At 47.5% G+C, this 15,356-nt stretch overlaps 1 protein-coding gene across 5 annotated transcripts in view; it reads right to left on the bottom strand.

Annotated features, from left to right (window-relative positions):
- GRAMD1C (GRAM domain containing 1C) overlaps positions 1-3,271 on the bottom strand; it is a 53,658-nt gene extending 50,387 nt beyond the window's left edge. For 3 of the 5 annotated variants that reach the window (XM_065676708.1, XM_065676709.1, XM_065676711.1), the window contains exons 1-2: positions 2,736-2,841; positions 1,158-1,286 (exon numbers count right to left, since the gene is read on the bottom strand). In XM_065676708.1, the coding sequence (XP_065532780.1) occupies positions 1,158-1,286; positions 2,736-2,813 (207 nt within the window). In that variant the 5' untranslated portion in view covers positions 2,814-2,841. Of the gene's footprint in view, positions 1-1,157; positions 1,287-2,735; positions 2,843-2,862 lie in introns of those variants that run through there. The other 2 variants (XR_010612185.1, XM_065676710.1) reach the window with 2 other exon arrangements.
- Positions 3,272-15,356: the final 12,085 nt, after the last annotated feature.

The following is a 15,356-nucleotide window of genomic DNA, read 5'->3' as shown; positions in this document are numbered from 1 at the left end:
GCCAGGGCCCAAGATACAAAACCAATGTTCTGACCAGCAGAACAGCCACTTAGTTTGAACAGCAGGAATGAAAAGACGTAGGAGCTAGATTTATACAGACAGAGTTGGGAAATCTGATCCCCTAGTTCTGCTTGCAGGTCTGCCACAGATTCCCTACGGCCTTTGCTAGTTACTTAATCTTTCACCTCCTGAGCATAATGAACACTCCGTTGACCTCATCAGTACATGAACACAGTAGTCTCGATGATGCTCCTATACACAAGCTGAAGCATGCCAATTTACTGAGGCCTCCTGATGCAGAACCTGAGTCAGACTGTCAGAGCTGTGAGGAAGGGCATCTAAGTCCTTCATGAGATCAGGTGTTACTCTGCCTGTGGCTGCATGCCACAAGTGTTCCCCTTCCCTTCTGAACTGTAGCAACTCATCTACAAAACTAACAGCAACGCATACACTCTAAGTACACATCCATAAGTTTACCTTCTCTCATTGTACCAGAGAGAGGGGGAGAGGGCAGGGGAGGAAAGAAGAGAAATCCATCAAAAGCATGACAAAAGTAATGAATAATTAAAGTCAGCATTTATTATTACACCCTCAACTTTCAATGAGGCATCTCCTTGGAGAGGAACAAAATTAAATCCCTTCTTCCTGTCCTTCCTATTCATAAATCCCATTCTTTACACAGAACACTGGAAGCTTATTCACTCTTGTGAAAAACAAATGTTTACTTGACAAAAGATACTAGGAGAGCACATCTGAAGAGCTACCCAACACTGAGAATCAAAACTCAGCCCTTACTGTTAAAAAGCACCAACAATGTCTTTCTAAAGGCATGGAGAGACATGGATAGGTCAATAAACTATGCAAGGAACTGGGAGACAGGACTGGGCACAGAAACCAGAAGTCCTGTCACTAACTTGATAGGTGACATCAGGTAAACAGCTTCACCCCCTCTCAGTCTCAGCTTACACTTTAGTAAGCTGATAATGATAAAATTACCTACCTCACTACATGGGTGGAGAGCGCTTTACTAATTCATGACTACAAAGCAACTTGAGAACTGTGGATATAAAGCCAGTACATATATATACACATAAAAATCAGAATATATATATATTTATAAAGAAAACACAAGTTGGAAGAAACACAAAACATGTTACCCAAAAGCTCCAGTCAGCACTCCAGCTATATTGAGCAGGACCCTGCATTTTCTCTGTGCACGAACTGGGAGTCTCCTCTGAATCAGCAAGGAGCTGGCTAATAAGACCATGATCCACTTCATGAACTTCCTATGAACAAAGAAGCAAGGTATGTAATTCCGACAATGGAGAAGAAAAGCAAAATAAGATAGTTAATCCATATAACAACTACGTGGTAAGTAAAATTTGACATGTTAGTTTCACCAAGTTGAGTGGCATGGAAGGACTTCCCACTTACAGCTTTTCCATTTATTTTTTTCCCAGAGTATACTATATTTAATTATTACTTTAGTTTTTGTGAGTATTTTATTTCCACAGCTGCCATTTAACTTGAACACTCAAGCTGCACAGACAATTAAAGCCGGAATAACATCAACATGAGACATCAACATGTCTCCAGAATCTGTGGGACCTTTCAAAACTTACGAAAGGTCACACTGGTGTAGCATTTACTAGCTGACGGGCATGTTATTATAATGAGATACATCAAATATTTATACTTACTTATACTGCAAATTGTCTGTTTTGTTGTATAGCAATAAAAGGGCAACGTGCAAATAGTTCTATTCATATCACTTATTACAAAGGTAAGCAGACTTCTTGTACACTTACACGCTATCTCCCCAAGTATCTCTCCCACTTGGGAGGTCAGTTTTACTTTACCAAGAGAAACTGAGCCAAAAAATTCACTTGCCCCAAGCCACCTAGGAAACTGTACACAACCAGTGCAGGGCCCTAACCGAGCACTAACACCACCTGTATTACTGGATCCATCAGTAAGAGATTAAGTTGGGTTTCAGGTCTAAAACGACTCGAAACCAGAGCAATGCTGGCACTCACACAACCGCCCATAGCTAGACAGCGGTGCCAACACCCCGCCAACAGGCCAGCACTCTTCCGAGGCTCCAGCCAAACCGCAGGCCCCGGCTCGGGGTACGTTCGAGAGAAGGCACCGGGGTGAGGCAGAAAAACAGGGACACCCCAGGCTACGTGGGGCGAGAAGAGCTGCTCACCGGAGGTCTTCCACGCAAACCCCCGGACTCGCCACACTGCCACCCGTTGCCGCTCATCACCCCCGCTTCCCGCACGGCAGGCAGACCCGGTACTGCCGCGGGATCACCCGCCCGACCCACCATATTGACAGAATCCAGCGGCTGCCACAGTAACCCCGAAGCCACCTCCCGGCAGCGCGGATGGGTTTCTCCCCAGGGAGCCCTCCCGACCCGGGAGCCCGGACCCCCCTCCCTACGGGGGCCGCAGCAGCCCCGCCGGCCAACCTCCGCCCCTCCTCACCGGCGGCCCACGGCACCGGCGCTGCTCGGGCCCGGACAGCCGCCCCGTCCCGCGGCCGTGCCCGCCTCGTCCCAAGAAAGTTTCGGAGCGGTGTGCGGTGGCGTCGGAGCTGAGCGCGGCGGGCCCGCATCCCCGGGCGGCGCTGCCCGGCGCCGGACCTCCGGGCAGCCCCGCGACCGCGGCCCGCCCGCCGCGTCCGCCGGGGAAGAAGCGGGGATCCGCCCCCCCCACCCTCTCCGCACCTACCTGGGCAGCCCGCCGGCGGCCAGCTCGCCCGGGGGCCGGTGCGGCGGCGGGCCGTGGCGGGGCAGCGGCCGGGGTCATGGAGCCCGCCGAAGGGGCGGGCGGGGAGCGCGCAGAGCACGGCTCTTACCATGGAGGGGGCGAGAGCGGCGCGGCACCCGCTAACTGCCTCAGCGGGGCGCACGGCGGGGCCGTGGCCGCTATTTAAAGGAGCAGGCGCGACCGGGCCGCAGGGCCCAGGCGGGGAGCGGTAGCCAAGGGCGAGCGGTGCCGCGCTCGAGGAGCCGGCACTGGGGGCCGAGAGCTCTGCGGGGCCGGCGACCGCCGCCTCGGCTCGCTCGAGCGGCCTCTCGGCGGCTTCCACAGGGGTTAATCACGAAGCCTCGGAGCCGGTGGAAAGTTTGAGGACTCCGGCAGGAAAAACTCCGCCGGCGGCGGGGGGGTCCCGGGAGGCGGCGTTAACTGCCTCCGTCCTGAGGGGAAGACCCGCACCCCGCCGCCCTCCCCTGGCGCACAGCCCCGGCAGTCGTTAAACAGCGCCCGGGCCGCGAAAGCCGTTCGTAAACGTGACGAGGTTCAGCGGAAAACACCGCCGAGAGGCCGCGCCGGGGGACACCGAGGGGGAGGGAGCGGGAGGGAAGCCCGTCGTCAGCCGCTTGTCGCCGTGCTGGGCCGGGTCCCCCGTCCCGACTGTGCCGGCCGGCCGGCCTGGCGGGTGCGGGCGCAGGCCTGCCCCAGCGCCGCTGCTGTGCGGGGTGGCTGCCGGTTGAGCCGGGGTGAGGGGAAGTAAAGGCAGTAAATGGTGGGGGACTCGCTTCAGGAAACCCCGATTCTCGTTTTTAAAGCTGCCGAGAAGCTTTAAAACTGCTCTGGGTTTCAGTGACCAACCAGAGGTTCGAAAAGCTGGGCTCCTATTAAGTTCGTGCCCGTCAAACCGGGGAACCCGAGCAGAGCAATGATGGCTTGCACATCTGTGCCCTCAAGTCACCTCACAGGAAAATGAAGAGCCCTGTGACCTGGAAAGAAATCACCACAATGCTAGGGGGGCTGGCTGGTAGACAATGAACATGGATACATGGATTCATAGACAATGAACATGGATACTCCCTCCCCCCCTGTATCCATGTATCCATGTTCAGGGAGGGGGGGAGAGTACAGCAGCCTGGCATGGGGGGGCTGTTTCTTCCAGCTGACCTTTTTCTCACAAAACTTCCGCAGAAAGTGGGTTGAGGCTTTCCCTGAAGGCACATCTCTGGGCCATGTCAGATCTGCCCATTGATATATTAGCAAAAGTCCCTGTGGCTGATATTCGCCCCTGCAGCTGCAGGCCCAGACGGGATAGCTTTGTGGTGAGATGGCCCTGGCTGGAAGCCAGGTGCCCACTAAGCCTGCTCTGTTGCTCCCCCTTCTGAGCTGGACGGAGGGGAGAAAAATACAACAAAAGGGTCACAGGTCCAGATAAGCACAGAGAGAGGTCACTCACCAATCACCGTCACGGGCAAAACAGACTTGACTTGAGGAAATTAGTTTAATTTATTACCAATTGAGTCAGAGTAGGGTAATGAGAAATAAAGCTACATATTAAAAACATCTTCCCCCATCCTTCCCTTCTTCCCAGGCTCAACTTCACTCCTAGTTCTCTTCCTTCTCCCCACCCTGCCAGCAGCACAGAACAACACTGCCAACTGTGAGTCTCCAAAATTTACAGGAAAATGTGAAAAAGCATGTCTGTTTTATTTCATTTTTGTTGCTTGCTGTCTTGACTTGGACCTCTGAAACTAGACTTTTTAAGCTTTTCTCAACAACGCTCAGGGGACCAGTTTACTTTTCTTTTTGTCCAAAAATTGAGATTCTGCCTGAATCATTTTGGGTTATCCAAGTGGAAAAACCTTCATGTTCAACTGATGGCTGCCAGCAAGACTAAAACCCCTTTGTATTCCCTCAGTTGAAAGCTGGCTGACCTGACAGTTGTGCTCAGGCATGTCCTATTTGATGGAGGATTCATGAGAGAATTGTTGTTACAGGCTGAAATGAACAGAAACAGCATTTGCGGGTAGTATGTCCATCACAACACACTTGAGGGTTTTTCAGAAACACACAAAATACTTGGGTTTGAATCAGACACTGTTTGGAATCCTTTGGTCCAGCTCCATCTTCCCACGCTGACTTCTCTGACACGCAGTCATGGCCAGTACTCTAAGCCAGTAACTCTGTCCCAGTTCCTCTTGATCTGCCAGGTGCCTTTCGCTCTGCTGGTTATTCCCTTCTCAAACTCTTGATTGGTTTTGACTCCTCTAACTTCTTCCTTTTGTAGATATTTTGGGTTTGCTCACTAACAGTTTGGCAGTACTTCCTTCAGAACACCCTCACAATCTACCTTCCATTTTTCTACTGAAGTGCTATGTTGTTCTGCACTTGGTTCCAGTTCCCTTCTTATGTATAGTTTACTTTGGAGTGATTCCTGCCTGGTAATCCCAGGTCTTCTGTCTCTCCCAACCCATTTCAGAGAATAAATACTTGCCTTTTAGGTTCCTTTAGCCTATCCTGCTTTGCTGATACAAGTGTTACCATACCAAAGGTAGAGCAACAAATAGTCACTCAAGGAATGGGTTGCACCTTTTGACGTTGTTTGGTCAGCAGAGTTTTGCAAGTCAGATGTGGGATTTCTTGAAACAGCTACTGAGAAGCATCCACATGCAAAGATGAAGATGACAGAATTCATTAAAAGCATATTCAAGAAAGCTGTATGCCAGCAGCATGATGGCAGATTTCCTTACGGTGTGGTGGGGACACTTTTTGGCGTCCTTTTTGCTTTCAAGTGCAAAGAAAAGCAGGAATACTCATGCCTATCGATCTCAGCTGAATTGTGCTTTGTATGTGTTTGAACAGATATGGAATTGAGTCTCTACTGGATACTCAAGTACAATTCCATTATCTGAATAGTCTTAAAGGTAAATAGAATGGTTAGATATGGTGTGCCATAATCCCTGACCCTGCAGCTGAGGGAAGTGGTGTCAGCCAGCTGGCAAGAATGTCATGTGCTTGGTACAGCAGTGGTACTGCTGGCGGGGGTGGATGCTACAGGTTGGGGTTTGGGGCTGCTGTAGCTCTTCCCACAAAGCAGTGCAGTGTGTGTACCTTTCTGTGAACCTAGACTCTGTTCCAGAGCACATCTGCTAGGTTTGCAGACAGGCCATCCACTTTATCAGTTTTCCTCTCCAGCCTCCTTTACTTAAAAGGAGTATAAGCTCTTTCTCTTCTTCCCTCAACTATGGAGGGGTTCAGTAGAAGAGGGGTTTGATTCAAGGATTTTGAGTAGCTGGATATTCTGTACTCAGCCCACAGTTGCAGTATATACAAAGCCAAAGTGAAAAACAATGTTATTATTTTCCCTCTGCTTTCAGAGCATTTTCAGCATCTTCTCAGAGAGAGATCAGAACAGCCCCCGGGAAGTCATTGTTGTCACTTCAAATGTGGCTGTCATCCAGAGCAGAGTACTGTGAGCTCAAAGCTGTGGTAACTTTAGTAAGTGTGATATTCACAGGGCAGAATGCGAGGTCTTGTTGCAGTAGCACACACATATTTTTTGCCCGTGCTATCAGAGGGAGATACGGTGAGGCCATATACTTCAGCAACTATGAGCCAGAACATTGGGAAACTCTATAGATCTGCAACATCTTCTTTCCTCTTCTTCTTGCTGGTGGGTGAGTACTAAGCCACCTTCCCTTATTAGAAGAAATACAGCCTACTTGTACAGTTTGGCTTGAGAGGTTCTCTTCTTTTTTCAAAACTCAACTTTCCACTGAAGGCTTCTTCAGAATGCAGGAAAACAATACCTAGTGTTGTGCAGTGCATTAAAACATACTTTGCCTTATGGATACATTCCTGATTAGCTAATAGAAATGTTCAGAAAGAGTATGTCTTTCTCAAGATGTGTATGATCATCGGTAGAATACTTACTTTTGGTTTAGTTTTCTGATGTATTAGCAACTGGTTATTGTCATAATCCATTTGCAAAAGCCAACCTCAGCCCAGGGCAAAAGCCATATAAGTTAAAATGAGCAATGTGCAGTCATTGATCACTTAATCTTAGATACCTGTGAGCTGGATACAGCTTGTAAAGCACTTCCATGGCACCAGTGGAGTGTGAAGTTGAGCTCTAAAGCCAACAAAACCATCTCAGAGATGGTCATTCCAGAATGAGATTATTTGTTTGTGGGTTGGAAATTGAGCCCTGTTTGCCCCCAACCTCTCCTCCATCTACTGAGTGTGAACAAAGCAGAGGAGGCTCAACTAGAGAGGTAAAATTTTGCACTGCCCTCCACCCACCATTCTGCTTCCCCGATGCTGTTTGCAGCTTGCAGGGCTGCTCAGGAATACTCCAGGCACCAAAAAGTAAACTAGAGGCATCAGGGCTGGAAGAGAGTGCAGGTGTATTTTATTCTTTCCTGTTGTCACCCCACCTCCTCTAGCTTCCCTTGTGCATTTCTCAATCACAGCCAGCGATATGGCCTTACATGGGAAAGTATCCACCTGCAGATTCTATAAAGGGGAGGCTAATGGCTTAGTAGGTGCCTTATTAGTACTGCCAAATGTGGAGCACATTGTCACATTACACGGAGTCCCAGAGAGCTTTCTCCCCTTGTGGTTGAAAACTGGCCATGAAAAACCAATGTCATATGACAGTGACCTATTAGATCATTCAATCAGTTTTCATCCACACTGTATTTCTCTGTCTATCTCAACTGCTTTCACCAAAAAGCCTTGAATCCCTTTCCTTTGGGGACTGAGCCCTACAATGCACATGACTGGGGACCCACACATCACTGCTAATGAAGCACTTGACTTTAAAAAAGCTTTGAAGCAAAGTCAACAAGGCATTTGGCATGCTATGCTCCCAGATGCCAGTATGATAAGGGCATTGTGTATTTGAATACCACTGAACTATTATGTTCCAGTTATGCAACCTTTCAAAAGAAAAAGAAAGAAAGACAGAAAGAAAGAAAAATAGAGTCTGTACTATGACCTCTCAGTGAAACCCCCAAACAGAGCTGGGAAGAAATAATACAGCCTACTCCTCTTGCATTTTGATTTTCCTAATTAGCTTTAAATTACATGCTTTGTGTTGAATCAAAGATGTGGGATAACAGATGATAAGGCCAGTTTTTCATGACAGGAGATGCAAATAAAGCTCATGATGGACAGAGACAACATCAAAGCACATTGTTTCTGCCCATTTATGTTCTCTGTGCCACTAAGTGACTGTGTAAAAGTGATAACTTTTACATCACCAAAAGAAATAAAAATTGTAATTCTGTTGCAGGGGCTGTATATGGTAGGGCTGGAATACTTGTAGTGGACAAGAAATTCTGTGGCTATTCCTTGAAAACAAGGTAGCAGTAGCACATCTGCTTTAGCTGAAGCAGCAGTATTCAGTTAATGATAATGGTTAACAAACAGAGATTTTAAAAGAGTACTTACGACAAAACTGCGCAAATTCACTCTGACAAACAACCAAATCCATCACATGAGAATATTTGGTGCGCAGAGATTGTAGTATGTCAAGCTACCATCAGCTTTGTTGAATATTTCAACTGGACTCTATACATCATCAAAGTACCTTGTCAAGATACTTCCACTTTATGACTGCTGCATTGATACAGTTATCTAACTGGAAAGGGAAAATCTGGACCTCAGACTTCCCCAGGAAGATCCAGTGGGCTTATTGGTAAGATTATGTGTGATCACAATTTAATATCTCATCCACTATCTTTAATAAGGACTATTTGTTTTAAGGGACTGGATTCAAAACTGCAACAATACTTGAGTACCTAAATTACAGGTATCCAGTTCCCATGGATCAGTCTTCCAGTTACAAGGCCAAGATTTTCACTTTGAAGTAAAAGCACGGAGCACCAGACAGCTCTGAAGATTTTTCACATGCTTTGCTGATGCCTAGTTTCATAGCCAGCTTATATATTCAATGTTTTTGCATCCATGAGTTACCTCTTGCCTGATATTTAAACGGTAAGCTCTATACCCCATCCGTTCATAAGACACCTAGAACAACAGGGCCCTGCTGGTTGACAGAGGTTCTCAGTGCTGCTCCCATAAGAGTCATAAATAACAATAACAATGGATACAACTGTGATTTTGTGTACAAGCATGCCTGGAGGAACCATGCAAATAGCTCTCAAACCAATCATCAAGGCATTTGGTTTTCCATTGCCTCAGATACTTGTCCCTGAGCACAGAAGGATATTGTCATTGTGAAGCTTTACCAGACCCAGACAATAGCTTTCATGCCCTTTGGGTGGCAATGAAAGTCTCAAGACAATGGAAAATCAAGTTCCACACTGTGGGATGGTCTGCAGTCCTTGGGACGTCCAACTGGTACGAAGGGGGAATATTTCACTTGAAGAAAATAAAACAGCAGGAGAAACTTTTCCAAAAATTAGTCTGAACACTTTCTTAGAGACAGCTGTTGGCTTATTTTCAAGAGGGGTTTTTTGCCTCTTTTTGAGACAGCAACTATTCCCCTCATCTTCTGAGCCCAGGCTTGTTTCCAGAAATGAGATCTACTCACAGTACTCTTATCGAGGCTGTCTGATACTATGATTAGAAGCTGAGTAAGAGAAGGCAGGTTTAAATCTGTATACAGGCATGTTGTCCATGTTTTTCTGACACAGGTTAGCAGTACAGTGTGGTCCCTTCACAAAGGATAGCTATCACCCTCAGTATCAGTACTTGCAAGAGGTTAAGGTGCCATCCCCAAGTCGCTGATAGGATCTGCTGGGGGTTCAGTTTCTGGCAATGGAGATTCTGACATCAATTTCAAGATTTCCCATCCTGAAACCGGAAGCACGTGCCAAAACTGAGACACATTACATTTTGGAGTGCAGGCAGCTGCGTTAAGATATGCATATATTCACTGTACTTGTCAGAACAAAGCTGCCTGTGTGCCTATATGTACATTTTTTGCTTTGCCTCAAAAGCAGTTGAAGCAGGAACATTAGGCCCCAAGACCTATTGGGGTGGGAAGAAAGAAATTAGTGTTCTAATTGGAAATACGGCTGAATGGGTTCCAAATTTCACCCAAAGCCATTGGACAATGGCATTAATCTTCCTCTAGTATGGCAGTAGAAAGGAACTGAGGATCAAGAAAAGACCAATCTGTACACATTAATATAATCTGAGCAGGAACTAGGAAGAAAATGCCTATCATCGTAATAGTGAGTACCCTCAAGTCCTAATTTCAGGAGCCATTCTTTGTGCTGGTTAGGATTCAGGAGCAGCTGGAGGGTTTATCATCATCACCCTCAACCTTCCTCTTCTTTCTTTTTCCTGGTGCAGATGTCAGTGTCGGTGGAACTGCAAGCAAGGAGAATGCAGCTGTAACTGGCATTACAACATTGTTGACAAGACCTGAGCCATGGCACCTTTCGGTGACTCAAACACTGGCCAAGGAAAAAGCCAAAGAGGGTGAAACTGTGGTCTTAAATTGCCACTTTAACAGTCCACAGCGTCTCTCCCTGACCGACCTCATGGTGAAGTGGTACAAAGAAGATGAAAAGGGGCAGATGGACCTGCTAGAAAACAATGTGACCATCTTGACAAATAACTCCAGGTTTTTCATGAGTGGAGACTTGTCCCAAGGGGATGCCTCCCTGGTGATCCTCAATGTGACAATCAGCGACCATGGTATTTATTTCTGTGAGGTTACACTTCCAGACAGGACGGTGGTGACAGGAGATGGCACAAAGCTCAGGATCAGGAGAGCTCTGGGTAATATTTGATGTTATTTACTTCTTTTTTCCTTCTTTCTCCTCCAAAGTTGCTCTACACACATGCAAAAAGAAAGAGGTTGGCCTGTTTGGTCTCTACCGGTTAGGGCTTTGTATCATGGAGTGTAATTGCTCCACAGGATTTCTCATTATTTTCATTAGGCCAGCTAATTTTGATTGGCTTGCCTCTGTAAGCAGTCACATGGGTATTATTATAAGGAGGGGCATTTACAACCAAAAGAGAAGGAATAGTTTTATCACTAAAATCAGTGTCAGTGCCAAGAATGAAACAGCTAGACAAGTTCTCATACTCACATCTCTGTTTAGCAGAACCTCCATGAGTGACAGGTGTTAAGATACTGTCTCAGAAAACAGTTCCAAACTCCTTTTTTTGGATATCATTTCTCTCCAACCCACTAACTTGCGTATTCATTCCTTATCTCTGCAGCAGCATCTTTTGCCATAGCATCTAGCTGTTAAGGGAGATTGCAAGAGAGATGGGGCTGTCCTATCTAAATCCCCAGAAAGTGTAGCAGCTTCTTAAATTGGAATAAAATAAAAATTGAGCTCCATAGTGCAGTACACCCTCTCCCATGTAGAAGTCCATGATTTCATGTTAGACAAGACATAGGCATAATTGGTATCACCGTAAGTAGCTTCCTCTGCAGCCACTGCAGAAAACATGCTGGCTGCATTGCATATACTTGCCTGGACAACATCTGTTGTTACTCTCTTTACCTTCCTTGTCCACCAGGCTTGTTTGGTATAGAAGAATCCATTGGAACAATCATTGGGGTTGTGGCAGCTGGTGTTGGAGGAATAATGGTTCTGATCGTTATTTTAACCCCCCAGCTGAGGAGGTGTGTCCTCTGCGTGCGACAAGGCTCTCACCAAGGTAAGAAAGACAAACCAAAGCCTGGAATACCTTGCCAGAAAGATGAACCCAATCGTCTGTTTCCAAAGGTACCTGGTTTTTTGAACTCAAGCAGGAATTAGCCATTCACTTACTTCTGGTCAGACACAGTACCTGGTTCAGGAAATAAGCAGTGTGGATGAAACTCCAACAGGGTTGGCTCTGTATTCTCTTTTTCAAATAGGTCTGTGTTTATGTAGGGTAGAGCTTCATGCGTAAGCCTAATGAGTTCTTATAAACAAAACAATAGGATTTTCTTTAATTTCCACTTCAGCAGAGTTGTTTGATGAGATGCTGCTTCTTCTTTTAACGAACTCCTGGGTACCCTTCACTTCTAGACTCATGCTGAAGGATGGTTCTTCCTCCCACCAACTATGTGCTTACATCTGTATTCTTGTAATGCTTTGCATACAGAAAGCCTGTGATGGCCTAAGTGTGTGTTTGAGGTGTGGTTTGGAAAGCCTAGTAATATCTTTTATTAGATCAGCTGATCAGGTTGGGAAAACTAGACACTTCCATGTCTAGATATGAGCCAAATAAATGACCCGAGAAGAAACTGAGGAACCTGAAAGCTCGCCTGTTTTTTCCACCTCTGTCAGCTGGTCCAATTAGAGTAGACTGACACTGAAGGCTGGATTTTGAAACGAGCCTAGTTCCCATTTTGCACAACCAGGATGTGGTCTGCGTTTCAGACGGAGCCCAGCTGACTTTCTGCTTTCAGTGGTGAGCTGTGTGGTTTGTACCTCTTACCCCAGCACCCAAAAACCTTCCTCGACCTGCTCAGAGAAGAAATCCTTGAAGGGAAAAGATACTCTCGCCACTCACTGTGCCGCTGCCGCCACCTGATGGCCAGTGTGGTGGAGACAGGGACACGGCAGGAGCTCTGTCTCCCTTACCGGGCAGAGTTTCCTGCCCTTTCCGAAACACGCACCCACACCCCGTGGCTGCTGCTGCCCACACAGCATCATCCCCTTGCAAACCCTCTGCAGGAACAGTGTCACAACTTCCTTACTTGCCAGGAAGCCTTGGAAGAGTTTATCGTGTTGTATTAACTCTGTATCACTCACTCTCCTTCTTGCTCCGTGTAGCTTGAGGTGCAGCTTTACACGAGTCACTGGAAGATGCAAAGCCTGCAGGTGGAACAACTTCTGACTCCCCATAAGCCAAAAATGGAGCTCTAGATGGAATAAAAGCCTTTACCTCAATACATGTAGTCTTTGGCATTTTATTTTTGTTAGTCTGTTTCTTTTTCCTGCAGCTTTTCAGCCACAATGGCATATTCAGCATCCTCCTGCACCGAGAAGCAAAACAGCCTTTTGTGAAGAGATTTGTATTATTGCCTGCCGAAACCCACTTAGTTTGGCTTCATACTCCATCCCTGACCTTGTGCTCACCAACAGGGAAGGGCTTGTTGAGAATGTGGTACTCCAGGGCAGCCCTGGATGCAGTGATCACGAGATGGTCGAATTTGAGATTCCCAGGACAGTGAGAAGAGCGCGTAGCAAGCTCACTGCCCTGGACTTCAAAAGAGCAGACTTTGGCCTCTTCAGGAGCCTGCTTAGTAAGGTTCCATGGGATATAGCCCTGGAGGGCAGGGGGGCCTAAGACTGTTGGTTGATATTCAAAGATCACCTGCTACAAGCTCAGGAGTGCTGCATCCCAACTAGAAGAAAGTGCGGCAGAAGGGCCAGGAGACCTCCTTGGATGGATAAGGAGCTGCTGAGGAAAATTCAAAGGAAAAAAGAGGCTTATAAAAAGTGGAAGCAAGGACAGGCGGCCTGGGTAGCGTACAGGGATGTTGTCCGGGAAGCTAGGGACCAGGTTAGGAAGGCTAAGGCCCAGTTAGAATTAAACCTAGCCAGGGATGTTAAGGATAACAGGAAGGGATTCTACAGGTATGTAGCAAACAAAAAACAGACTAGGGATAACATAGGCCCCCTGAGGAAGCTTTCGGGAGAACTGGCTACACAGGATTTGGAGAAGGCTGAGGTTCTGAATGACTTCTTTGCCTCGGTCTTCACTGGCAAAGGCTCTGACTGCACCACCCAGGTCTTAGAAGGCAGACGCAGGGACTGTGAGAATGAAGACCTTGGGCCCACTGTAGGAGAGGATCTGGTTCGAGACCATCTTAAAAATCTGAACGCGCACAAGTCCGTGGGACCTGATGGAATCCATCCGCGGGTCCTGAAGGAGCTGGCGAATGAAGTTGCTAAGCCACTGGCCATCATATTTGAAAAATCATGGCAGTCAGGTGAAGTTCCCGACGACTGGAAAAAGGGAAATATAACCCCAGTTTTCAAGAAGGGGAAAATGGAAGACCCGGGGAATTACAGACCAGTCAGTCTCACCTCTGTGCCTGGCAAAATCTTGGAGCACATTCTCCTGGACAACATGCTAAGGCACATGGAAAACAACAAGGTGCTTGGTGACGGCCAGCATGGCTTCACTAAGTGAAAATCCTGCCTGACCAATTTGGTGGCCTTCTATGATGGGGCTACAGAACTGATGGACAAGGGTAAAGCAGTTGATGTCATCTACCTGGACTTGTGCAAAGCGTTTGACACTGTCCCACACCACATCCTTCTCTCTAAATTGGAGAGATATCAATTTGATGGCTGGACCACTCGGTGGATAAAGAACTGGCTGGATGGCCACACACAAAGAGTTGTGTTCAATGGCTCAATGTCCAGCTGGAGACCGGTAACGAGTGGTGTCCCTCAGGGATCGGTGTTGGGACCGGTCTTGTTCAACATCTTCATCGCTGACATGGACAGTGGGATTGAGTGCGCCCTCAGCAAGTTTGCCGATGACACCAAGCTGTGTGGTCCGGTTGATACGCTGGAGGGAAGGGATGCCATCCAGAGGGACCTTGACACGCTTGTGAGGTGGGCTGATGCCAACCTTATGAAGTTCAACCACAACAAGTGCAAGATCCCACACCTGGGTCGGAGCAATCCCAGGCACAGCTACAGACTGGGCAGAGAAGAGATTCAGAGCAGCCCTGTGGAGAAGGACCTGGGGGTGTTGGTCGATGAGAAAATGAACATGAGCCGGCAGTGTGTGCTCACAGCCCAGAAAGCCAACCGTATCCTGGGCTGCATCAAAAGGAGCATGACCAGCAGGTCGAAGGAGGTGATCCTGCCCCTCTACTCTGCTCTTGTGAGACCTCACCTGGAGTATTGTGTGCAGTTCTGGTGTCCTCAACATAAAAAGGACATGGAACTGCTGGAACAAGTCCAGAGGAGGACCACGAGGATGATCAGGGGACTGGAGCACCTCCCGTATGAAGACAGGCTGAGGAAGTTGGGGCTGTTCAGCCTGGAGAAGAGAAGGCTGCGTGGGGACCTAATATCAGCCTTCCAGTACCTGAAGGGGGCCTATAGGGATGCAGGGGAGGGACTCTTCGTCAGGGACTGTAGTGACAGGACAAGGGGTAATGGGTTAAAACTTAAACAGGGGAAGTTTAGATTGGATATAAGGAGGAAATTCTTTCCTGTTAGGGTGGTGAGACACTGGAATGGGTTGCCCAGGGAGGCTGTGAGTGCTCCATCCCTGGCGGTGTTCAAGGCCAGGTTGGATGAAGCCTTGTGTGGGATGGTTTAGTGTGAGGTGTCCCTGCCCATGGCAGGGGGGTTGGAACTAGATGATCTTGAGGTCCTTTCCAACCCTAACCATTCTATGATTCTATGATTCTATACCTCTGAATTTAGGCTCTGATGAGGTACATTGTATCTTTCCCTGCCATTGCTTTTTATTTTAAAGGTAGTATTTGTTAGCTGTGCTTCAAAAGAGACAGAAGGAGCCTGACCTACACAGACCCCGCAGCTCTCCAGCTGATAACACCTACCCAGAAAATCAAATGTGTTGCTTCTGGGAGTGCAATTGTGACTCTTATCTGTCTCCACTTCCCAATATGGAGGCTCTTGT

Source organism: Lathamus discolor, chromosome 4, assembly GCF_037157495.1.
Source record: "Lathamus discolor isolate bLatDis1 chromosome 4, bLatDis1.hap1, whole genome shotgun sequence".
Taxonomy (NCBI): Eukaryota; Metazoa; Chordata; class Aves; order Psittaciformes; family Psittacidae; genus Lathamus; species Lathamus discolor.
Note: the sequence above shows the minus strand (reverse complement) of the source record. Positions and strands in the feature narration are given on the sequence as shown.